This window comes from Staurois parvus, unplaced genomic scaffold (assembly GCF_062004578.1).
Source record: "Staurois parvus isolate SC_StPar_1 unplaced genomic scaffold, SC_StPar_1.0 ptg001054l, whole genome shotgun sequence".
Taxonomy (NCBI): Eukaryota; Metazoa; Chordata; class Amphibia; order Anura; family Ranidae; genus Staurois; species Staurois parvus.
In genome coordinates, this window is record NW_028318850.1 from 52,234 (window position 1) to 79,315 (window position 27,082).

The 27,082-nt window shown below is 45.0% G+C and overlaps 1 protein-coding gene across 1 annotated transcript in view; it reads left to right on the plus strand.

The window, feature by feature from the left end:
- The window catches only part of LOC149440755 (myotubularin-related protein 13), a gene marked incomplete at its 5' end in the record, with an annotated part of 208,535 nt that overhangs the window by 51,618 nt on the left and 129,835 nt on the right, over positions 1 to 27,082 (plus strand). The window contains 2 exons of the mRNA XM_089658165.1: positions 21,108 to 21,278; positions 23,469 to 23,731. Coding sequence (XP_089514291.1) covers positions 21,108 to 21,278; positions 23,469 to 23,731 — 434 coding nt within the window. The remainder of the gene's footprint in view (positions 1 to 21,107; positions 21,279 to 23,468; positions 23,732 to 27,082) is intronic.

The window sequence follows — 27,082 nt, forward strand, 5'->3', positions numbered from 1 at the left end:
GGGTAAATCCTCTGGAGGGCACGTGGTTAAAGTCCCATTTGTTTCTTTTCAATTTTTTATATATTTTAGAAGAATCTGGCGAACCGAATGCCGACACACTATAAATGTGCAACATTCAGCACTCAACAATGTCAGTTTGCGAAACCTAGGAAAGTCTGTCTCCAATATTTTCTTAAAGCTTGCTTTGCTAACTTTGATCTTCGTTCAACTCAATAGGTAACCTGAGCAATATGTGTCTTTATTAAAACTTGCACAACCCTAAATAAAGGGATAATACCCAGTATACATGTATCCATAGTAATCATCACATTATCAACATACAGAGCATTCAGAATTCAAAGTTGTCCTTCATTTAGGATTCTTCAAGGTTTATAAGATATGTTTAGGAGGTAGCTTACTCAGGAATGTACTAAAAACATATTGCTGGCAACAGCCCGGGTTATCCTCCAAATTACTGTGCCTGTTCCATGCCTTTGTTATTTATTTTAATTAGCTCTGAAAAAAGAAATAATTACTATGTTTTCCTTTTTTTACAAAATGAACAAAAATAGTATTCTAAACCGATAATGGCTTGCATACGTGTTCAGAGATATGGGGTAGGCAGCCAAAGGCAAGAAGGTGAAGATGTATCTAACCTAAGGAGCAACACAATATCCTCATAGAGTGAATACACTGAGAGCAAGCTGGCCTCCACATTTCTGGTCTCTTCTGAGTTCAGGTGGACAGATCTTTCCCTTCAGCAGAGATCATGTGATCAGTTGCCTAAGCCTTTAGACATGTAGACAAACAAATGGCAACCACCCCATTCTATAACTAGCCTTTGCAGCAAGGAGCACATGGAAGATCAACGCATGTCGAAAACTAACAAAAATTCCCAGCTCACTTACCAGCCAGCCTGCAACAAAACCGAATTGACCCTATCTAACATTTCACATTACAAAATAGGGATTTAGTTTGCACACATTTGCAAATATGTGTGTACGTTGTAGTGGCCACATCAAGGCATCCCCATGTACTGCAGTCCTAATTCTATAGTTCTGAGAGACTCCCAAGTTGGAGCACATATTCCTGTAGTAATTGGTGGGTTAAGTATTGTAAAGTGCTGAGCAAACTGCTGGCGCTATATAAATCCTGTATAATAATAATAAGGGCAGGTGTGCCTGGAGGGAGCCCACCCCTCTTTAAAGGTACAGGGACGCATGGGACACCCAGCAAGGGCAAAATGGCAGTTGAAGATATCTAGTGTGTCCCTGCACCAATTTAACAACTACACAAACAAATGGCAACCACCCCAACCTATAACTAACCTCTGCAGCAAGGTGCACATGGAAGGGCAACTCTTGTCAAAAACAAACAAAAATTACCAGCCAGCCTGCAACAAAACCAAATTGACCCTGTCTAACACTTCACATTGAAAAATAGGGATTTAGTTTGCACACATTTGCAAATATGTGTGTAAGTTGTAGTGGCCACGTCAAGGCATCCCCATGTACTGCAGTCCTAATTCTATAGTTTTGAGAGTCTCCCAAGTTGGAGCACATATTCCTGTAGTAATTGGTGGGTGAAGGGCAGGTGTGCCTGGAGGGAGCCCACCCCTCTTTAAAGGTACAGGGACACCCAGCAAGGGTGTCCTGTGTGTCTCAGCAGCAATTTAACAACTATACAAACAAATGGCAACCACCCCAACCTATAACTAGCCTCTGCAGCAAAGTGCACATGGAAGGGGTTAACTCTTGTCAAAACAAACAAAAATTCCCAGCTCACTTACCAGCCAGTTTGCAACAAAACCATATTGACCCTGTCTAACATTTCACATTTAAAAATAGGGATTTAGTTTGCACACATTTGCAAATATATGTGTAAGCTGTATATATGTGTATGTGGCCACATCAAGGCTCCCCAGTGTACTGCAGTCCTCACTCTATAGTTCTGAAAGTCTCCCAAGTTGGAGCACGTATTCCTGTAGTAATGGATGGGTTAAGGGTAGGTATAGGCATCTAGTGTGTCCCTGCACCATTTTAACATCAATACAAACAAATGGCAACCACCACAACCTATAATTGGCTTTTGCAGCAAAGAGCACATGGAAGGATCAAAAAAAAAAACAAAAACAATGTGCCCTTGCTGGGGGTCCTGTGAATCCCCTGTAACTTTAAGGCAGGGTGGGCTCCCTCCTGGCACACCTGTCCTCATCCTTGGGGGGCATTCAAAATTATACAGTTAGAACTGCAATACATTGGGGTGCCTTGACGGCCACTGCAGCTTACACTTATATATGCAAATGTGTGCAAACTGAACCCCTTGTTTTTAATGTAAACTGTTAGACAGGGTAGATGTGGTTTTGTTGCAGGCTGGCTAGTAAGTGAGCTGGGAATGTTTTGTTCTTGACATACAGCCAGCACTGGAGAGAGACTAGGCTGGATTCACACCTATGCATTTTTCCCTCTGATGCATTTTCCATTGAAATCAATGGAAGCAACTCTTGCCAAGACACACTAACACGAGTCTTTTTTTAAACCTGTGCTTGAATGCGTTGTATTAGATATGACCATAATTCAGGCAGCACAATGGCTGAGTGGTTAGCACTTCCATCTAGCAGCACTTGGGTCATCAGAATCCCATCAATGATGCTACCTACCTGGAGTTTGCACTTTCTCCCTGCGCCTGTGTGGGTTTCCTCCCACACTCCAAAGACATGCTGGTAGGTTAATTGGCTCCTGACTAAATTGGCCCTAGTATGTGTATGTATGAATGTGAGTTAGGTACCATAGATTTTGAGCTTCTTTAGGGCAGGGACTGATGTGAATGCACAATATATATGTAAAGCGCTGCGTAAATTGATGGCGCTATATAAGTACCTGAAATAAAAAAAATAACACATTTATTTATTTATTTCAGGTACTTATATAGTGCTGTCAATTTACTCCGCGCTTTACATATATTGTACATTCACATCAGTCCCTAACCCTCAAGGGGCGTACAATCTAAGGTCCATAACCCTCAAGGAGCGTACAATCTAAGGTCCCTAACTCACATTCATACATACACATACTAGGGACAATTTAGACAGGAACCAATTCACCTACCAGCATAACTTCAGCAATGGCTTTATTTTCACTTTCTTGTATAGGTGCACTTTAAATCTGACCTGCGGCCTTCCCTTCAGGCTTACACAGTTGTAGCGGTTCCTCTCCTGGACTGAAATGGCTTCCTCTGATTTCACTGCACACTGTGAGCTTCTCACCATGTGCATTAGAAGCTGCAGCAAGTCAGATAGAGCTCCGCCTCATTTCCTGGCTGGAGGACGTCCAGCATCATCTAGTCTTTTCCTCTCCAGCTGTTATTAGCATATTGATGAGAAAGAGATAGGAACTTGGAAAGGCAAAATATAACCAGATTACATTTCATCTTTAATATCATCTCCTTATTAAAAATGTGTTGCAAGTTTCCTTATTTCAGAATTCCAGAGCAGCTGGCTGAGCCATACTTGGAATCTTAGTTGGCCGGTTTGTCCTCTGTACTGCTGGAGAACATTGTACATGGAATTCCAGTCCATCCTGTAACAATTCATCAACATCATGCACACAAAAAAAAAATAATCTCCCCATGACAATACTCTGGCCCAAAAGAATGCGAAATAATGAAACAAACTGTGAAAGAATGAGAGTGCGAGGAATGAGCGGAGTGTCTTGGGAAATGGGGACAGAAGAGGCACATTCTTCTGGGCTCTCCGGAATGTGTGTTTGTATTTAATTTATGACTCAGGATTGCAGAACAATCCTCTCTCCCCAGCCTAGGCATCTGCCTGCTCCCGGCTTCCAGGATGACACAGCAACTTGGAGAATGGGATACAGACCGGAGACCTGAATGCCTCTCTCCCCCTGTCCTCTAAATCAGCATTTTTCAATTATTTTTCATTCCTGGCACCCTTTAAAAGTACACAAACTCTAAAGGGCACCATTGATATAAATGGTACCCACTGCTTTCACATTATAGGTCTTCAGTCATGTCAGAGTCCTCTCCATTATGCCAGAGCTTCTCCCCTCTCCCTCCCCCCCCCCCCCATCGTAGGATCTGCTCATCACATCAGAAGCCCCAAGCTTCCCATTACAGTCTCCATTACCCATGAGAGCTCTACCTTACTTCAGCAGCATGGCAGAAGGTGAGGGACAGAGCAGGTGCTTGTGAGGTCCCTCACAATGTCAAGATCCTCCCCATCACATCAGCTCCCCCCTCCACCAATACCGTAGAATACTCTCATCACATGGGAAGCCCCAACCCTCCCATCAGAGTTCCATCTTCCCATCAGAGATCTACCATACTCCAGCAGCATAGCAGAAGGTGAGGGACAGAGCAGGTGCTTGTGAGGTCCCTCACAGTGTCAAGGTCCTCCCCATCACATCAGCAGATCCCCCCCTCCACCAACACCGTAGAATACTCTCATCATATCAGAAGTCCCAAGCTTCCCATTACAGTCCCCATTACCCATGAGAGCTCTACCTTACATCAGCAGCATGGCAGAAGGTGAGGGACAGAGCAGGTGCTTGTGAGGTCCCTCCATAGTGTCAAGATCCTCCCCATCACATCAGCTCCCCCCTCCACCAATACTGTAGAATATTCTCATCACATGGGAAGCCCCAACCCTCCCATCAGAGTTCCATCTTCCCTCAGTGATCTACCATACTCCAGCAGCATAGCAGAAGGTGAGGGACAGAGCAGGTGCTTGTGAGGCCCCTCATAGTGTCAAGGTCCTCCCCATCACGTCAGCAGCTCCCCCCCTCCACCAACTCCATAGAATGCTCTCATCCTAGCGGAGGTTGGTTCCATGTATGGGTAGTCTGATTGGACCCAAGTCGATGCATCGATCAGCTTCTCTACAGCCAGCCCGTTACATTTGACTAGTAATTGTTGTGTTCTGCTGGCCGGGAAAGCTCCCCGTTCCCCCCACCGCCAACACAACACAAGAGCGATGTGGGAGGCATTCTGACAGTGACTGACTGTGTTGATGAAGGAATCGAACGATTTTTATTTCCTTCCACCCATGATGGAAGGAAAGAAAATAGATTCATCAATGGGCTGCTTTGGGCCCTTTTAATGCTCACATTTCCTGTTGCTTGCAGGTATTTTACTGCGGCACCTGGATTCGTCTAGTGCTGACTAAGCGCCACTACGCTCTCGGCACCTGGCTGTGGATTATAGGCGGAGTCGTCAGCCTCCCTCCCACCCCTTTATCCCCTAGCCTGGAAATAGCGCTTGCGTCTTATGCGGAGATTATCCGAATACAATGCAGAATATGTTTATCCTGTTTTCTAATCCTTCTCTTTTGGCAGAACGAAGGGCTCTGCCAAATGCAAAGTTAATTAAAAAGTTTTATGCATAATTATGGAAAAGGAAAACCTCTCTTATATCCTGTTTGCCTGTCGTCACTGCCTTTTGGAAAATTATTGGTAAACACACAAAATTTTGATGGTTGCAGCGAAGAAATTCTGCGTGCTTATAAGTAACACAAGACTATGAGAGTACATTGTGTTCAAAGGGAAAGTGTAGTAGTTTTGTATATATTTTCTCTCTAATGGTTAGGACAGTTTAAAAGTATTTTTAGTCAGATAAAAATGAAATGCTACATATGAATTTTTTTTTTCATTTTATTTCTGGCCAGCAGGTGGAGCATTCGGGTTCCTTTTCACATGTTTATCTGTCTGTTCTTAGCTGCTCTGTTAAATTGAAAAAAAAAGATCTTACAGAGTCCAAATGCTGTGACTCAGTTTACACAGTAGAACAAGGGTAGTGTAACGGACGCCTGACAGTACCTCTATCAGTCCCCTGATGGAGCCTCCCCAGAGTGCGGAGTCTAAGTACCGGAGCATCTGTTCACCAGGGCCCCTGATGGTGGGGATGGACTTGGAGCGCTCCGGGACCAAGTCACATGCGGCTAGGTATCTCTACCAGAGGTAGAGGAGTCTGCCAAGGGCTCCAGCGGGTTAAGAGTCTGATGTGAGGGAGCCCAGGGATCCCTGAGGGATGGATGGACGGATGAGCAAAGTCAGAGTCAAACAAGCCGGGTCGGTAACTAGCGGGTCGGTGAGGTACAAGACGATATGCAAAGGATAGTTGGGTCACACGCAGGGTTAATACCAAAAGATCAGATCTATAAGGGAACATCCAGGAGCAGAGTCAGGCAAGCCAAGGGGTCAGGACAGGAGAAGGCAACAAGGTCAGACAATCCAGATCAGAGTACTCACAACAAAGGCAACAGGATACAAAAGACCATTCGGCAACAAGCATCTGTGCAGGGCTGGTTTAAGTAGCCCGCCCTGCACCTGACAGGCGCCGCCTAGGTCCCAGTGCCTGCCTACTACTGTCAAGACGACGGGTGCGCCTGGGTCCTAGAGCCCTGCCACCTGCACGTCTTGACAGACGCCTACGCATGTGTAGACCCATGCGTCGCGATGGTCCCTGACAGGTAGGCTACCTTGGCGCTCCATTTGTGGTCAAAATACAAATCCTATCTTGGGATGTATGACATCATTTGCCTAGGCATGGAAACCGGAAAGTAATTGAAGGAATCGAACAAAAAAGGTTAAAATAAGTAAATCTGATATACTTTCCTATCTATTTACTAATGCTAGAAGCATAAGGCCCCTTTCATATGGGGTTGATCCATCATCGTGATCCGCCTGCTCAGTGGGGGATCTCTGCTGATCCCAGCTGAGCAGGCGGATTACAGGTCTCTTGTCTGCTCTGCTGATTTCCACTGATTTCAGTGGGATGGTTGGATGGAAACAAACTGCCTGTTTATTTCCACCCGATTGTCATCCGATGGACGGATGGGGAACAAATCCTTATCTGTCTGTTTTTGGCGGATCTGGTGTCAGTGGTCTATTGTCCACTGACACCCGGCCGGTCCATAGAAGTCTATGGATGGACCGATTGGGTCCACCTAAAAAGACAGACAGGCGGACCCCATCGTTCTGCTCATGTGAAAGGGTCCTAAGGATTACAAATAGTCCATGTTGATTGAGAGAGTGAAGTTCTGCCTCAATTTACAATCTTTGTTTTACAAATAAACATTTAATGCCGTTTATACCTATGACAGGATTCACAAAGCACCACGGGATAGCATAATGGGAGTGTACGGTAGAAGCCGTCTGCCATTCAGACTCTCTCTATTCTCATGACTGTGTCTAATATACATATTCACATCTATGCGGCTGTGTGGGCCGCGTTTTGCACAGGCACGAGAGCCCATTCATTTGAATGGACGCCCGTGACACGCGGGGAAGAAGTCTCTGCACTTATTGGAAAACGCATCTCGCACGGGAACCTTGGTTCCCAGTACGGTTGCGTTTTCCAGTGTGGGCGGCGTGCCATTAGAACTAATGGCACCCGCCCGCGGGTCCTCAATTCTCTGTGCGGGTGGTGCGGCTGCACGGATTTTCATGCGGATCCACAGCGGCACCACCCGCCCAGATGTGAACCTAGGGTTATAGTGTCTCCCTCTAGTGGCCATCTGCATATCAGTGAGCGTGGCCGGCGCCTTTACAGAACGCCTGCTGGAACCAAATACAAGAGAAGCCCCATAGAGGATATGTATGCTTGCCGTCATTTTCCCGATACGCATCGCTCGTGACAACTGGAAGCTGAAAAATAAAGCATTCGGCTGATAAATGTTTCCGGTGAGCTTGTAGATCCTGTCCAGTCGGTTTAAGGTGGAGATCTGATTTGATCTAAGCCGTAGTCTAGTGCTAGAATGTGTTCTGCTCCCGGAGTCTACAACAAGCGGCTTAATGACGGCCACATTGAACATTAAGCGGCAGTTTGCAGAATGACCGTTTGGCACAGTTTGGTTATACAACAACTTACCTTGACCTGACCTTAATCTTTATGTTTGGTGAACGCTGCAATGTCTAACCGGGACACGGAGTTCACACAGCCCAGTGCGACGTACAGCGCCTACATAGCCACCTCTGGACACTGCAATGTAACGCAGAATTCTAGGTTCACCTTCACATTTTTTTTATTGGGTGCAAACGGAACCGACTGGAAGTCACAAATGACAGAAATTCGAATGAATACATAAAGAGGAGCAAATGCCTGAATGCCTCAGTACAACATCACTGCGGTTCTAATATTGATCAGTTTTAGCTTTACGTAATAAAGAGTATCTAAAGCCGGGTTAGGATACTTTTGGGCGAGGCAAAACACATCAGAGGGTGTGGCCAGAATGGCGGCTCAGGCCATTCCTCAACACTGGACTCCTGGGGTCGGTTGAGCAACGTCCATCCCTTTGCTTATAAAGAGGAGTTTGGCTTCAACTTGTTAGTGTAATTAAATCTGATAGTACATCTAACACTCCCCTTCCCCCCGACTGACAATGTCGGTGTCTCTGCTGCTCCTTCATCCCCAACCCTGGAGATTAAAGCGGTATTAACCCCCCTGGTGGTATTCCTGAGTGTAGCTCGGGGTAATGTTTCAGCACCACAAGCGGTAACCCTGAGCTACACTCGGGAATACACTGCAGCGTTACTCCGGGATCTCTTCTTCACTTACCTTGTCCTGCGCTCCCGCGATGTCCCCCCTGCAGTGTCCCCTGTAATGTCCTCCGGCCGATGCCGGCATCTGTCTTCCGGGTTCCGTTCCCTGCGACGTCGGGACGTACGGGGGACGGAACTGGCGGGAAATTTAAAAATGTGAGAAAGTGACATTCACTAAATACACTAAAATCACATAGTATAACATTCCTGTATCAAACCATTTCACATACATTTTGTCCCGAGTGCTTTGTCCGGCGCCCTGCCTGCATTTTTACTGGTCTTTCTGCCTGGAAACTGAGAAACGTCCATGGCGTCCAAAAAGCGTCCCTTTAGGTCAGACACGGTTTTAGACCGGCTAGAGAACAGCGATAGTAAATCAGAACCACTTGCAGAATTGAGTGATAATGATTCGTGGGGGAAATTCATCATCAGACACTGAAAACGATTCTGTGACTTTGCTCAGCGATGTGCGAACTTGGCGCTATATTTCACATTTCAGGGTTTTTGGTTTGATTATATTATTGAGTTACATTTATTATTATATTATTATTTTTTATGATTATTTAGTATATTCTAATTTATGATTTCGTGTTTCAAATTTTACCTACCCGGGATGTTTACTAGACTCTTGTTCGGACAGATTTCAGTGAGTTATGCCTACAATAAAAAAAATACATATTTCCATGCAAAAAAATGTACCGCTTTGAGCACAGAAATATTGACATAATCAGACCGCTAGGGAGGCTATGTAATAAAGAGTATCTAAAGCCGGGGTTAGGATACTTTTAGGCGAGGCAAAACACGTCAGAGGGTGTGGCCAGAATGGTGGCTGAGGCCATTCCTCAACACTGGACTCCTGGGGTCGGTTGAGCAACGTCCATCCCTTTGCTTATAAAGAGGAGTTTGGCTTCAATTTGTAAGTGTATTTAAATCTGCTAGTACATCTAACACTCCCCTTCCTCCAGACTGACAATGTTGCTGTTAGCTTCTCTGCTGCTCCTTCATCCAGATTGGAGACGCTCTAATACAAGAGGTGTGTTACTGGCCAGATCACCAAGTGACAATGTTGCTGTTTTTTGTCTCTGCTGTTCCTTCATCCCCAACCCTGGAGAATGAAGCGGTATTAAACCCAATCCAGAAACGTAATATGTTGCAGTTTATCAATCATTAAAGTGTTACTAAACCCCCAACAGTACAATCAGTCTGTAGATGCAATAAAGCATGCTTGTTATACTCACTGTGGAATCTAAGGGGTTAATCCTCTGCATTGTGTAAAAAAGCTGTTTGATCCTGTCTTCTCTGATCCTCCCCTTCTTTTACTGTCTCTAATCCATCTGTTGATAATGATATATGCTTTAAAAAAGGGGAGGGGAAAGAATGGACCTTTATAGGCACTGCAATATTATTCATTAACATTGTTGCTTTATAAAGTAACAATTTTAATGAATAATATTGCAGTGCCTATAAAGTCCATTCTTTGGCTTCCCCTTTTTGTTTGCATATACCATTAGTGATACTAGGACTTGGGAGCTCTGATTATATCCTCATAGGCATCACTCTTATCTCCTGATAAGACAGATTGAACCTGTAGCCATGTGCACATGCTCAGTTTAGTGTATTGCTAGAGAGGTTCTTTTTTTGTTTGTTTTTTTTGGGAGGGTACATGTGATCAGCACAGGGCCAATCAGCGCTGTCCAGATAGAGGTCAGGGGTTCTGCATCCTCCTAGAGCAGAAAGAAAACTCCTCCTGCAAACTTTAACCAGTGCTGTGCTGAAGTCAGTAGACTGATATATACTGCTGATGAGAAAAGGTATTTAGCAGTTTATATTTACTAAAATAATTGCATTTCCATGTTCTGTGTACTGTGGGAGACCGGATATAGTGAATGCAGGGTCCGGGGAGAGGGGATATAGTGAATGCAGGGTCCGGGGAGACCAGATATAGTGAATGCAGGGTCCGGGGAGAGCGGATATAGTCAATACAGGGTCCGGGGAGACCAGATATAGTGAATGCAGGGTCCGGGGAGACCAGATATAGTGAATGCAGGGTCCGGGGAGACCAGATATAGTGAATGCAGGGTCCGGGGAGAGCGGATATAGTCAATACAGGGTCTGGGGAGACCAGATATAGTGAATGCAGGGTCCGGGGAGAGCGGATATAGTCAATGCAGGGTTCGGGGAGAGCGGATATAGTGAATGCAGGGTTCGGGGAGAGCGAATATAGTGAATGCAGGGTCCGGGGAGAGCGGATATAGTGAATGCGGGGTCCGGGGAGAGCGGATATAGTGAATGCAGGGTCCGGGGAGAGCGGATATAGGGAATGCAGGGTCTGGGGAGACCAGATATAGTGAATGCAGGGTCTGGGGAGAGCGGATATAGTGAATGCAGTGTCTGGGGAGAGCGGATATAGTGAATGCAGTGTCTGGGGAGAATGGATATAGTGAATGCAGGGTCTGGGGAGAGCGGATATAGTGAATGCAGGGTCTGGGGAGAGCGGATATAGTGAATGCGGGGTCTGGGGAGAGCGGATATAGTGAATGCGGGGTCTGGGGAGAGCGGATATAGTGAATGCGGGGTCTGGGGAGAGCGGATATAGTGAATGCGGGGTCTGAGGAGAGCGGATATAGTGAATGCAGTGTCTGGGGAGAATGGATATAGTGAATGCAGGGTCCGGGGAGAGTGGATAAAGTGAATGCCGGGTCCGGGGAGAGTGGATAAAGTGAATGCCGGGTCCGGGGAGACCAGGTATAGTGAATGCAGGGTCCGGGGAGACCGGATATAGTGAATGCAGGGTCCGGGGAGAGCGGATATAGTGAATGCAGGGTCCGGGGAGACCGGATATAGGGAATGCAGGGTCCGGGGAGAGCGGATATAGTGAATGCAGGGTCCGGGGAGAGCGGATATAGTGAATGCAGGGTCCGGGGAGACCAGATATAGGGAATGCAGGGTTCGGGGAGAGCGGATATAGTGAATGCAGTGTCCGGGGAGAGCGGATATAGTGAATGCAGGGTCCGGGGAGAGCGGATATAGTGAATGCAGGGTCCGAGGAGAGCGGATATAGTGAATGCGGGGTCCGGGGAGACCGGATATAGTGAATGCGGGGTCCGGGGAGAGCGGATATAGTGAATGCGGGGTTCAGGGTTTAATAACACTTTAAATGTGGTGGCTGCACTAGTTTGGTGATCTGTAACACACCTCTTGTATTAGAGCGCCCCCAATCTGGATGAAGGAGCAGCAGAGACGCTAACAGCAACATTGTCAGTCTGGAGGAAGGGGAGTGTTTGATGTACTAGCAGATTTAAATACACTAACAAATTGAAGCCAAACTCCTCTTTATAAGCAAAGGGATGGACGTTGCTCAACCGATCCCAGAAGTCCAGTGTTGAGGAATGGCCTCAGCCGCTGTTCTGGCCACACCCTCTGGCGTGTTTTGCCTCGCCCACCGGGGGGCTTGGTCTGTGACCAAGCCCCCGGTGGGCAAGGTGAAACACATTAGTGGTTTACAACCACTTTAAGGAAGATCTCTCCAATGGAACACAGCAAAAAGATAAAAAGAAAAACAGCAGTTTTCACCATTTCCTAAACCCCGGGATTTACAAAATGGTAAAAAAAAAAAAAAAAGGGGGGGGGGGCAGAACTGATGGACCACTTAGTATTATTTTACCATAAAGAGTAGCTGATGCTTGGAGAAGACTTCCAGAAGTTGGCCATAACCCCGTACAATAGATTCCTCCTCATTACTACTTGGAAGCGTTTTCATTCCCTGATATACTGAGAGATATCAAACTTTTGTTGGGTTGTTTTTGTGTTCTTTTGTTTTGTTTGTCAAGGAAACTCTGTGCCGCTACCACAAACATGATGCTGATCATCTTCATTGCTGTTCCTATAAAAGGGATATTTTTATCCTCCCTTGTAAATAGTTTCGGGGAAGAGGAATTTATTGATTGGATGTTGCAGATGAGTGATTGATGTGTTTTGTTAGATCGATCTGCCCTCTACTGGTAAAACTGTAAATCCTCCACAGTCTGAATAGTGCAATTTTTTTCTTTTTTTGGGGGCAAAGGTGAGCTTTTATTCATATAGCTTGAATCTTTTTTTTTCCCAAAAAAAAACTAATGCTGTAATTGCCTGGAAAGTGTTAGTTGTAGTTGAGCATTTATTTGTTTCGCTAAAATCAAATCTAAATTTCCATCTAAAGCAGGGGTGTCAAACTCCATTCCATTGCTGGGTGCCTCAGCTTAATGGTTGCCCTCAAAGGGCCGGTTGTATCTGTAAGACTAGATATCCAGAGGACCCCCTCCCCCCACGTCAGATGTTAAGAATCCCTCCATGCCCTTGCACTCCTTTACATCACACTGCACTCCCCTTACCTTGTGCAGCTGCCAGGAAGAAGTTGGGGGGTGGAGCTGAAAAGCAGCAAGTGCAGGTTCTGGAGGAGGACCAGAGGAGGGCCAGAATCTGCTGAATGCTGAGACCAGGGGAGGTGAAGACGGGGTGCTGCAGCTGCAGAGAAAGGCACCTGATCTGTAGGAGGAGTTCTGTCATCCTCTACTGCTGACTGTTGAGCTGAGCCTCTTCGTGGCTGCATGGTGAAGCATATAATCTGGTGGAGCAGCAGATCTGTCCTCCAAGGTGGGGGCGGAGACAACGGGGGTGCAGCAGCTGCACAGAAAGGCACATGATCTGTAGGAGGAGTTCTGTCGTCCTCTCTACTGCTGACTGTTGAGCTGAGCCTCTTCGTGGCTGCATGGAGAAGCGTAGGATCTTGTGGACCAGCAGATCTGTCCTCCAAGGTGGGGGCGGAGACCAGGGGGGTGCTGCAGCTGCAGGAGAAATGACCTGGTGAGCTGGATTCAGCCTGCGGGCCTTGTGTTTGAATGTGATCTAAAGGCTGCCATACACAACTCAAATTTCACCTGATTCTTGCCGAATTGTCCAAAATTCAAGTCGTGTGTATCCCTGTCGGCTCCATACATCTTGACAAAGCCTATTGTTTTGTCAACTTTTTGTCGAGGGAGCCGCATGTGACCTGAACAGTGACCACATTCAATCAGACACCTCTGCGCCAAGCCACTCCTCCTCACTGCCGCTTCAAACCCAAGTGCTGGGGGTTTTACAAGCCGTCTCAAACCCAAGTGCTGGGGGTTTTACAAGCCGTCTCTGCTCACAGACCAAGGGCTAAGAAGTAATCCCACCACACACCGGAGGGATCACTGGTGCCCACATTTATTAGTAAGGTTATCTCCTGTTTGACATTGACAACCCTTGTCTAGGACCACCCTCTAATGCATTTCACCCATATGGCTTAGTCATAGCGTTCTCTGTCTAAGCCGTTGAAGTGAAATGCGTTAGAGGTCTGTGATGAGGGATGTCAATGTCAAACGTATGAATATCTTTCCTAATAAATGTGGACATCGGTGATCTCTTCGGTGTGCGGTGGTTTTCCACTTAACAGATGCTGCCTCTGTTCAGATATTCTAACCCAGTGTTTCTCAATCTTTTTTTCAGTCAAGGCACCCTTTGAAATTATGGAATTATGGACAGTCCCGAGGCACCCTTTAACGTGATGGACAGTCGTGGCCAGTTACTGTAGAAACAACACGTTTTGGGGTCTTAGCTTCCCCCTTCCTCAAGCTTTTTTTTTTTTGGAAAAATATTGGATCTAATGGTAGAATTAACAGACAAACTAGGTTATGAGAGGGAGACAGAAAAATAAATTAGCAGTGTTCAAGTATGACTAAAGGCACCTGTATAAGGGTCTAAACAAACAACAAATCTAGTTACTTTGTGATGCACAAGCACAACAAATTGCAAACAAAACCTTATATACCTTCCCTGACTGAGCCAAATCCTCCCTTCATTTGTGTCTCTCATGTTCCCCCACCGAGACACTGCAGCTCACGGTGGGAAAATGAGTGTAGTTCTACATCCCCCAGAGGAAGCCACGAGTCCCTGTGGCGTAACGCGTAGGGGAGGGGCAGTGCCGTCACCACGCATCCGCACTGAGATACGGCAAGTATTGACAGTGTGCGCAGGCACACCAACGAGGCTAACCTTACCGCAGTCGGAGGTTTATATACAGTTGTGTCCAAAATTATTCAACCCCCAATGCTGTAAAGGGGTTTAGGGACTATAGTGTACATTTGGAATTGTATTCAGAATCAAATCCTACAAGGACGTTGTAACTACCCAAATGCAACTAAAATGACATCAATTGTTTATGTAATACAGTAGTAAATGGTTCTTATGTGGTTTCTTCATTGCCACAATTATTCAACCCCTTAAAGACTACCACTCTGAAGAACAGAGGTTCATACAGGTGCTTTCCATCAGGTATTGAAAACACCTGTGGATGTCACCGAGCAGCAATCAAGCATAATAAGCACCAATTAGGCAGCTTTAAAATGACTGTGATACTCAGCTCCTTCTAGACATTTACTGGTGTGGTTACAAACATGGTGAAGGCAAGAGAATGGTCCAGGAAGACAAGAGAAGAGGTGATTTCTCTTCACAGGAAGGGCAATGGCTATAAGAAGATTGCAAAGATGTTAAACATACCAAGAGACACCTTAGGAAGCATCATTCGCAAATTCAAGGCAAAGGGCACTGTTGAAACGCTACCTGGTCGTGGCAGAAAGAAGATGCTGACTTCGACTGCTGTGCGCTACCTGAAGCGTAGAGTGGAGAGAAGTCCCCGTGTGACTGCTGAGGAACTGAGAAAAGATTTGTCAGATGTGGGTACAGAAGTTTCAGCCCAGACAATAAGACGCACACTGCGTAATGAAGGCCTCCGTGCCAGAACTCCCAGGCGTACCCCCTTGCTGTCTCCAAAGAATAAGAAGAGTCGACTGCAGTATGCCAAAAGCCATGTGGACAAACCACAAAAGTTGTGGGATAGTGTTCTGTGGACTGATGAAACAAAATTAGAACTGTTTGGGCCCATGGATCAACGCTATGTTTGGAGGAGGAAGAACAAGGCCTATGATGAAAAGAACACCTTGCCTACTGTGAAGCATGGTGGAGGGTCAATCATGCTTTGGGGCTGTTTTGCTTCTGCAGGTACAGGGAAGCTTCAGCGTGTGCAAGGTACCATGAATTCTCTTCAGTACCAGGAGATATTGGATGGAAACGTGATGCAGTCCGTCACACACCTGAGGCTTGGGAGACGTTGGACCTTTCAACAGGACAATGATCCCAAGCATACCTCCAAGTCCACTAGAGCATGGTTGCAGAGGAAAGGCTGGAACATTTTGGAGTGGCCATCGCAGTCACCAGACTTAAATCCGATTGAGAACCTCTGGTGGGACTTAAAGAAAGCAGTTGCAGTGCGCAAGCCTAAGAATGTGACTGAACTGGAGGCCTTTGCCCATGAAGAATGGGCGAAGATACCCGTAGATCGCTGCAAGACACTTGTGTCAAGCTATGCTTCACGTTTAAAAGCTGTTATAACTGTAAAAGGATGCTGTACTAAGTACTAAGATTGAATGTCACTTGGGGGTTGAATAAAACTGATAATGCTGTGAGCACAGAAAAGACATTTGTGGTTATTTCATTATAACTGTTATGTTATATTTGTCTGACCTACAAGTGCCTCTTTAATGTAAATGTAAGCAAGATGACTGAATGATCAAAAGCAATGTCAAACTGGCCAAAACACTCAATTTCAGTGGGGGTTGAATAATTTTGGACACAACTGTATATATATACAACGCGCATTTATGTCTTTTCAAATGTGAGTGCATTACCAACGCACATTAAAGTCTTACACCCCAGATAAGACACTATGCATCTTCTCTTCTTTTATATATACACCACTCGATGAGGATTGTGATCAAGTAGCCAGCTGAGGAAGGAAAGGATTCCGTTTATTACACTGACCTACGGTGCAGCTTCTATTGTATACCGCAGTCACCATATCTTAATCATCACAAAGGAGAGTATATTGAACTTAAAGGTGTATTTGCACTTATTGGGAGACTGACAACATATTGTATAAAGGATTTCTCCTCTAAAGTTCAAGATCACCACCGGACTATCAACTAAAGTACCTATTGTATAATAGTGTCTAAGATTTAATGCATTGCAATGATCGGTATAAGGGATATATGTACATACACATAAGGTACACAATTATGTTTATAGATTAATTTACGTTTTTGATGGTGCCTGATTAATAGAGCGCGGCATCACATGAATTCACTGTTTGTTTTTTAATGCACACCAAGTGAGGGTGAGCAAGGAAGCCGGCGATCTATTTCATTATATTGCATATAGAGATATATGTGTGAGTACCTCCTACTGGCTCACAAGTAATTGCACACTATTTAAAAAAAAAAAAATAGGTTGCGCTTAAATACATACAAAAGTGTAACAAAATATGTGACAAAACAATAAAAAAACAATATTTTAAATCAAAGTGAAATCCAGCAAAAAAGAAAGTCCAAAAGTTCAAATAATCAATAATGTCCAAAATAATTACCGTATTTTTCGCTCCATAAGACGCACCTGACCATAAGACGCACCTAGGTTTTAGAGGCAGAAAACAGGAAAAAAAAATTCTGAACTAATGGACTGCAGACACAGTACAGGAGATGACCAGAGACTGCAGACATAGTACAGGAGATGACCAGAGACTGCGGACACAGTTCAGGGGATGACCAGAGACTGCAGACACAGTACAGGAGATGACCAGAGACTGCGGACACAGTACAGGAGATGACCAGAGACTGTGGACACAGTACAGGAGATGACCAGAGACTGCGGACACAGTACAGGAGATGACCAGAGACTGCGGCCACAGTACAGGAGATGACCAGAGACTGCGGACACAGTACAGGAGATGACCAGAGACTGTGGACACAGTTCAGGGGATGACCAGAGACTGTGGCCACAGTACAGGAGATGACCAGAGACTGCGGACACAGTACAGGAGATGACCAGAGACTGCGGACACAGTACAGGGATGACCAGAGACTGCGGAGAGCACAGGGATGACCAGAGACTACGGACACAGTACAGGGATGACCAGAGACTGCGGAGAGCACAGGGATGACCAGAGACTGCGGACAGCACAGGGATGACCAGAGACTGTGGATAGTACAGGGGATGACTGCTGACCTTTGGGGAGGTGGGTACCTGAATTTGACAGATACCCCCTCCCACTTCCGCGGAGTTGTTCTTTCATCTTACCTGTTCCTCTATCCAGCCGCGCGCTGTCTTCCCGGCTTCTGTAATGGCGCTCGGCATGACAGCCGGGTGCCCAGTGCGCATGAGCGAGAAGCACTTGCGCTTTGTGATTGGTCCGGCGGCTTCTGGGATCTGTCATGTGTCCCAGGTGCCGCCTTACCATTCACAAAAAGCACCGCTTCCTGCGCATGCGCACTTGGCACCCGGCTATCATGCCCACACTACAGAAGCTGGGAAGACAGCGCGCCGCTGGATAGAGGAACGGGTAAGATGAAAGAACAACTCCACGGAAGTGGGAGCGGGTATCTGTCAAATTCAGGTACCCGCTCCCCCCCCTCCCCAAAGGTCAGCAGTCATCTCTATAAGGTCCCGCTGTAGAGCTGAGCGGCCGGCCCGGTATTCTGACACGGCGGCAGTGGAAATACCGGACCGGCCGCTCCATATTCGCTCCATAAGACGCACTGACATTTCCCCCCCTTTTTTGGGGGGAAAAAAGTGCGTCTTATGGTGCGAAAAATACGGTAGTCACCAATCCACCACCAAAAATGGTTAAATAAAACTCACCAGAGTAATATGCTGATTGTAAAAAAACAGCATATAGCACTTGTTACTCTGGGAGCAATGATGAATATGGTGACAGCAACCCTGAAGAAATGAGGGATGAACTCCAACAGATGATGTTATGCAAAGCTGAAAATCCACTCCAAAGGTGATTTAGTATTCAAACTGAGAGATGATCAGACCGTCACTCAAAAGAAAAAAAGTGAACAATCACGGTGCAGTATGTCAAACTTTAATGAAGAAATGCACTTACAAGCAAGGTGTCCATGCTGACACCAGCGTGTGTAACAGGGGCGGACTGACAACTCATGGGGGCCCCGGGCAATAGGGGATCATGGGGCCCCTGTGTACTTGCCCAAACTCAAAAAAGCCTATGAAAAAGGTACCAGGGGAATCTCATGGGGCCCCCTACTGACCCCGGGCCCTCGGGCAGTGCCCGAGTTTCCAAATGGTCAGCCCGCCCCTGGTGTGTAATGAATACAAGCGACTCAGACCCAGCTAAACATGCACATGCAACGTGCAAGCAGACCAGGAGCGTGCTGTCACCATAATCATCATTGCTCCCAGAGTAACAAGTGCTATATGCTGTTTTGTTACAATCAGCATATTACTCTGGTGAGTTTTATTTAACCATTTTTGGTGGTGGATTCACTTGGTGATTAAATATTTTGGACATTATCGATTATTTAAACTTTTGGACTTTTTCGTTTTTGCTGGATTTCACTTTGATTTAAAATATTGTTTTTTATTGTTTTGTCACTTTTTTGTTACACTTTTGTATGTATTTAAGCGCAGCCTATTTTTTTTTAAGTTTTGTATATCCTATAAGTTTATAGTTTGGGTTCTGCAGCTTACTGTTGTCTTATACAATTTCCGTGGTGCTGGTTCTATACTTATATATGGAAAGTTAGTGCTGCCAATCCAAAAAGCACTGGGTGGAATATAGGTTTGGACAGGTGCTGATTGACCAGCTAGTTGGGATGTCAAACTGGCGGCCCTCCAGCTGTTGCGAAACTACAAGTCCCATCATGCCTCTGGCTTTGGGAGTCATGCTTGTAACTGTCAATCTTGCAGTGCCTCATGGGAGTTTAACAGCTGGAGGGCTGCCAGTTTGTGAGTTAACCACTTCCGACCGGCCGTTGTATATAAACGGCTAGACGGTGGCAGTGCAGGGTTGGGTGGCCGTTTATAAACGGCCTCCCCGCACCCTGCTTGTGCGCGCTCCCTGGGAGCGCGCAGCACCGCGATCCGGTGCCTGCTCTGTCCTCCGGACACAGGGAAACACCGATCTTCGGACAGGACCTCTGTAGGAGGTCCCGATCATGTGATCACTGATTGGCCAATCAGTGATCACATGCAAAGTAGTAAGCAAGATGTCACTTGTGACATCATTGCTTACAACGTGTGAAATCTGTGAATGATCACAGAGGTCACATGGTACAAAGCTATTCACAACAGCCGTGTACCATGTGACAAGCTGTGACCAATCACAGCTCACTCAGTACTTCTCAGTGAGTGCAAGAATGCAGACAGAGAGAAAGACAAATGATTGCTTTTACATCCTATATGGGTGTAAAAGCAATCAGTGTAAAAAAAAAAAAATCTTCATCACCCCCCACAAGTAGTACAGTGTCACCATGGTGACACTGTACTGCTAGGGTGACAGTATGTAAAAAAAATAAATAAAAAATATTATAAAAAAATAAAATAAAAATGTAAAAAAAAATGTTTAAAAATTATAATTGTTGGTTATAAACTAATTTGGATTTTTTTTTTTTACTAAAAAGATAACGGAATAAATGTTGGCCAAGATTTATGATGAAATATTATTTATTTGCAAAATTTTATTTAAAAAAACACTTTTTATCAAAATTTTTGGACTTCTTCATTTACATAGCAAAAAAAATAAAAATCCCAGCGGTGAATAAATACCACCAAAATAAAGCTTTATCTGTCTCAAAAAATGGTAAAATATTAATTTGGGTACAGTGTTGCATGACCGCGCAATTGTCATTCAAAGTGTGATAGCGCTGAAAGCTGAAAATTGCCCTGGACAGGAAGGGGGTAAAAGTGTCCGGACTGGAAGTGGTTAAAGGCTTGTGAATGGACAGTGGTAATGCAGATAGCCACATCCCCTGCAACGTCTTTTCATCCCACTGCAAGCAGGTACCACCGACATGAGAGTGACAACTCTGCTCTGAGTTCAGGAGCAGTGCAGCTTTGTTGTCACCCCATCCCAGGAAGTTGCATTGGATTGATCAACAGGTATTTGTGGGACTTTTCAGGGGCCAAAAAGAAAATGAAGTGCACATGTACTTATAATTAGAATATATTTTATCTCAAGTGTTCTATCAGGTGCCTGTTATCCCTGTTCGTTGTTGGGTAACTCTACATAAGTGGTGTCAGCTTTTTCCGTAATTCAGCGAGTTTTGTCACATTTTCAGTAAAAGATTTTATGAAACTTAAAAACAGTCGGGGAGATACAGGAGACGAGTCCATGGCAAACATCTCTTAGTCATCCCTCTTATCTCTCTTTCTTGGAAGAAAATACTAGGGGAAACGTTTGTAGATGACGCTGGCTTGTTGTTGACTGAGTCACGTACAAGATGTTTTATCCAAATGTTGTGTTTAACGTCTTACTTTCCAATTTTTAATTGTTCCCGACACATGAAAAAAAAAATGCTAAACATCACCTTGTACGCAGAATTGTTCCCCCTGCATCATCAAGATGGAAAATATCCTGAAGATTTCATATTTTCCTGTGGTATCGGGGACAAGCAGAAACGTATGTGCGGTTTGTAAATAATATTCTGTTACTTTTCACAGAAACTGTCTCCGGGGGTCAGCCAGTTCGCCTACACGTGTGTCCAGGATCACGCCATATGGACCAATCAGCAGTTCTGGGAGACCACATTTTATAACGATGTTCAGAACCAAGTGCGGGCCCTCTACCTGACCTCTAAAGAAGCTAATCAGGAGCCAACTTCCAATCCTAAGGTATGTATACAAAATTATTTAAAGACGTCTCACACCTCTCTTTTTAGTACTCTGTTATCATTTGTAACTGAGTTTTGTTTTTTTTCTAGGATATGTCTTAAAATACTTTTTCTTTGAAAATGCTGTTTTCTGCCCTCACGTTGCAATGCTCTGTGCTGGCATAGCTGAGTAGCAGCCACACCCCGCATCACCATTGTTTTATTGCAAAGATGAAGAAGGGCATGTCTCACCAAGTTTGTTACTTTGCTGAGAGAATTGAGCCTAACTCCAGTGCCTCTGGAACTACATAGTCATATTTAGACTTCCTGTGCAGATGCAATAATTGGAAAACAAAGAAATGACTCTGAAATGGTCAGCTTCATGATTTGGTGTGTCAAATCGTGGAGCTGTTCATCCTGGCCTTTTCCTGCCAAGCCACTCTCCTATCGGTTATCACAGGTATAGAAGATTGCTCCAACATAAACAGGGTTCCTGCCTCTGCTACATTGTCCACCAGCTCTTCTGGGCTCTTCCTTTATGGCAGCTTGTGACTGATACTTTGTACCAATCATGCATGCCTTTGTGGCTCCCCTCCTCCTCTGCATTTTACTGCAGGTAAAAATACATAAAGTCTGGTCTCCCTTGCTTCCTTAGAAACATACAGAAATGACACTGACTATGTAGGGTGTGATTTCTAACGGTAACTCTACTTTTGTTGAGAAAAATAAAAAACGATCCCCTTTGGGTGATCAGTGTACATTGCAGCAATTTTAAGAAATGTTGCAGATTCCAACCCGTTTCTGTTCTGAAGAAGTAGCTTTTTGTTTGACCATGTCCTGTGCAGACTGATTCTGAATTTGATGGTCCAGTTCATTATAACCACCTGGTGCAGTCTCAGTGTTCTGATGAGAAATGTTGCAGTGTCTCCATCCCTTTAGAAGTATTTATTCCTTCGGGAGTATCTCACCAAAAATTAAATTCCTATTACAGTGGATGCCTAAAATCTAACTTGCATCTTAGTACAGACATCTGGGAAAATCAGTGAGCCAATCACACAAGCAGTAAATGAAATTTTTAGTGGTGTGTACACCTACGGAGTACAGAATACCTCCAGGTTGCCAGTGTGAACTGGATGTTTGCAGCACTTATAAATTATATTGCCACAAGTTTAAGGGCACCTAACCATCACACCTAGTACACCACAAGATCAAAATCACATGGAATCCCTTCCTATTTATTACAGTTTTGGATTATTGTAAAACAGTTTAGGGAACAGCCTTCTTTGTGCCAGCAAGCTTGTGCCCCTGTACACAAACCATCTCCATAAAGATGAGTTGGTATGGAGGAAGTCAGAGCTTTGATAGCAACCCTACTGAACCTCTCATTATGAATTGGTAAGCCTTGACATAGTTTGATGCGTTTGTGTGGAGGAACTCAAGTGGTCAACATAGAGCCCTGACCTCAACCCTACTGAACACCCTTGAGATGAATTGAAATGAGCCAGGTCTTCTATTCCAACATCTCCATACAGACATGGTTTGATGCATTGTTGTGGAGGAACTCAAGTGGTCAAGTCAGAGCCCTGACCTCAACCCTACTGAACACCCTTGAGATGAATTGAAATGAGCCAGGTCTTCTCTTCCAACATCTCCATACAGACATGGTTTGATGCATTGTTGTGGAGGAACTCAAGTGGTCAAGTCAGAGCCCTGACCTCAACCCCACTGAACACCCTTGGGATGAATTGTAATAAGCCAGGCCTTCTCATCCAACATCTCCATAAAGACATGATTTGATGCGTTGGTGCAGAGGAACTCAAGTTGTGAACACAGAGTCCTGACCTCGACGCTACTGAACACCTTTGGGATTAATTTGAACTCTAATTGTGAGCCAGGCCTTCTCATACAACATCAGTACTTGACCTCACAAATGTTTATTTGGCTAAATGGGCTCAAATTCCCCCAGAAACACTCCAAAATATTGTGAAAAGAAGAGTGGAGGCTGGTATAGCTACAAAGTGTGTGGAGGTGCCAACTGTTGGAATGGGATAAGAATGCAGCCAGGTCATAGAGGTCAGACGGCCAGGTGTCCACAAACTTTTGACCATTTAGTGTAGTTCCTCAGGAGATGTATGATTGAAATTTGATCAGCAATATGATCCAACACCTTTGTGCTATGCCATGCCCTTAACTTATTGGTGTTTTATTTCAGGAGAATGGAGTGGAAAGTTCAGACAAGGAGAACACGGTGATGGACCTCGCTGCCGAGCAGTTACGTCTTTGGCCGTCACTCAGCAAGCAACAGCAAGTGGAACTGGTGCAAAATGAGGAAAGCACTGTCTTTAGCCAGGCCATCCACTTTGCAAACCTTATGGTGTACCTCCTGGTACCACTAGACACCAGCAAGAACAAGCTGCTGCGGACCTCTGCTGCCGGGGACTGGGAGAGTGGCAGCAATAGTATTGTGACCAACAGGTGAGGAAGCAGAGGTGAAGGGGTACACAAAACATTAACATTGAAAAAATATATATTTTCATTAATACCAGTATCACAATAAACTGGCTTTCAGAGAAACACTAAAAGTAGACCCATCAGAAGCCTAGACATTTCATAAATAGCATATGATGCTTTAATGTATGAGCAGAGGTTACCTTTCGTTAAAACCATCAAAACAAAGCCAGATATTCAGTATGAGCAGATAAAATGATATGCATTAAAAGTCTTTTGAGCTGGGATTTGAAAATGGGGGGACAGACTGGAAATTTAACGCAGACATGCTTTGTCACATTCACATATACTAGGGCCTATCCTGACAAATGCTCCAGTCCATGCTGCAGAGAAACAGAGGATATTCCCACCTCCATGCTTTATTATAGGAATGGTGTTGTTTTAGATGGTGAGATGGATTCGATTTCGGCCAGACATGTCGTTTAGTGTTGAGACCAAATAATTCAATTTTAGTCTCATCTGACCAGAACCCCTTTTTCAATGTGGCCTCAGAATCTTCAAGGTGCGCTTTCGCAAAGCTCAGTGTTGAATGTGGCCTTTCTTGCGGAGCGACTTTTTTCTTGTAACCCTCCCATGCAAGTCACATTTGTTTAGAATTTGTGATATAGTTGTCACATGCACACAATGAACACTGTCATCAATTTCTGACACGGCTTCAGAGTTGCTGTGTAGGCCTCTTGGTAGCCTCTCTGACCAGTTTCCTCCTGGCTCTTTCATCCAGTTTGGAGCAAATTCCTGATCCAAGGAGTGTCTGTGTTGTAACAAATACCTTCCATATCTTAATAAAGATTTCACTCTGCTTCTAAAGACAAAAGAGACAGCAGCGCGGGACCTCCATCAGCGATTTATGTAATATTTATTGAAACAATTAAAATAGAACACTCGTGTAAAGTTCTTGGCAAGCAGCTCAGGTATAGATCTCAGCATGGAAGTGACCTCGAGTGTGTTAAGTGCACGACCGGTCCTAATCCCTCTGCCCGCATATCAGGGACTAGATTTGACAGCTGTCAAGGACTGCTAATGGCCAGCACCGCTAACATTTCTTCATGGATCGCCGTACACAGTTGGAATGGAGGAGTGGGAAGGGGGCGGTTACGCATTTCAAAGGACACACCTTCTTTGTCAAAACCTGACAGCTTCTAATGCACATTATAAGAAGCTCACAGTGTATAGTAAAATCAGATTAAACTCCCTGGCAGTAATCCCGAGTGCGGCTTGGGGTTAACTTTCAGTACCAAAAGCTGTAACCCCAAGCCACACTCGGGATTACACTGTAGTGTGTGTGTAGTGTAACATACCTTGTCCCAGCAATCCCCCGATGTCCTCCCGCTGTGTCCTCCAGCCGATGTCCTCCCGCTGTGTCCTCCGGCCAATGCCGGCATCTGTCTTCCGGGTTCCCTTCCCTGCGAGCGCCACGATGCAGGGGGCGGAACCGGCAGGAGATTAAAAAAAGTAAAAACATGACCTATACACAAAACATAGTAATCTGTTAGGATTACATTACTAAATAATATAGAACAGTGCAGCCCTAAAAGTAATGAATAAGTTCCCATATAAAATGAAATTGATGAGGATTCATATAAAAAGTCTATAAAGATGTGCCAGGTAGTAGTATATAATCATCAGTGGTGGTGCTCCGTGGAAAATGGTAGAAATGCGCACTCACCAGAAATTAAATAGATATGAGCATTGTATGAAAATTCCTTATCAGTAAAGAAAGGTCTGGTCAGCATGGGTAATCCTCCCTCATGTATGATAGCAAGACTGGCCCTTAGTAGAGATGAATCAGATCCAGGTAACCAGAGGTCTCCTCAGATGGGATGGATGGAAGGAGCTGCCTGTTTACAGGGAATCTTCCACCTCTTGGTGATGTGCCCGGATCGTGGTACAGGGCTTCTGAAAATACACTCATCTCTCCTCAGGCTGGCCAGTCTCGGGCTCCTCAGAATCCCAGTTTGGGAAGGCCATGGCCACCTTCGTCTTGGCAGACTTTTGCAGTCGGGAATTGTCTTCCCAAACTGGGATTCTGAGGAGCCCGAGACCGGCCGGCCTGAGGAGAGATGAGGAGTGTTTATTTTCAGAAGCCCTGTACCACGATCCAGGCACCACACCAAGAGGTGGAAGATTCCCTGTAAACAGGCAGTTCCTTCCATCCCTTCTGAGGAGACCTCTGGTTACCTGGATCTGATTCATCTCTACTAAGGCCATACCATACGTGAGGAACGCTCATATCTATTTAATTTCTGGTGAGTGCGCATTTCTACCATTTTCCACGGAGCACCACCACTGATGATTACATACTACCTGGCACATCTTTATAGACTTTTTATATGAATCCTCATCAATTTCATTTTATATGGGCACTTATTCATTACTTTTAGCTCTGCACTGTTCTATATTATTTGGTTTACTGCATATATTGATTGCTTTGAGTGCATAGCTGCTTCTTGGATTAGCGCTCACTGTATACTATATTTCTGATAGGATTACATTACTGTATCAAACCATTTCACCTCAGTTTTGTCCCAAGTGCTTTGTCCGGCGCCCTGCCTGCACTTTTACCATTCTTTCTGCCTGGAAACTTGAGAACGTCCATGGTATCCAAAAAGCGTCCCTTTAGGTCAAAAGCGGTTTTAGACCGGCTAGGAAACAGGGATAGTAAATTAGAACCACTTGCAGAATTGAGCAATAATGATTCGTGGGGGAAATTCGTCATCAAACACTGAAATTTCCATGCAAAACAATGTACTGCTTTGACATTCAAAAATATTGAGATAATCAGACCGCCAGAGAGGTTAAGTCATTCAGTCCAGGAGAGGAGCCGATACAACTACTGAATGAAGTAACGGCTGGAGGTCAACTCTGGGCTTCTGCAGTCCTGCGCCAGAGAGGCAGGCCCCCAGCATACAAAGCCGTACCAGTCATGGTTGAAGAACAGGAGCCGAAATGTGCCTTCCAGTATTTTTATATCCTTCAAATCCTTTTGGCAACTCTCAATCCTGAGAATATTGTCCATTTGGACCTCATTTTTGCAGTAATATGGAAGCTAAGCCATGCCCATAACATTCAAAGAGCACAAGATCTGATCCTTTATTGGCTGCTGACATTCTAATAATGCATTTTTGATTAGCAGGGCTTCCATAGGCAGCAGAAGTTGAAGCCCTTAAAGTGGTTCTAAAGCCTCAACGTTTTCAACCTTAATGCACTCTGTGTGTTAAGATAAAAAAATGTTCTGTGCCACAGACTCCCCCCTCACCCCCCTTATATTGTACTTAACTGAGCCCATATCGATCCAGCACTGTGCACAGGAACTGCATC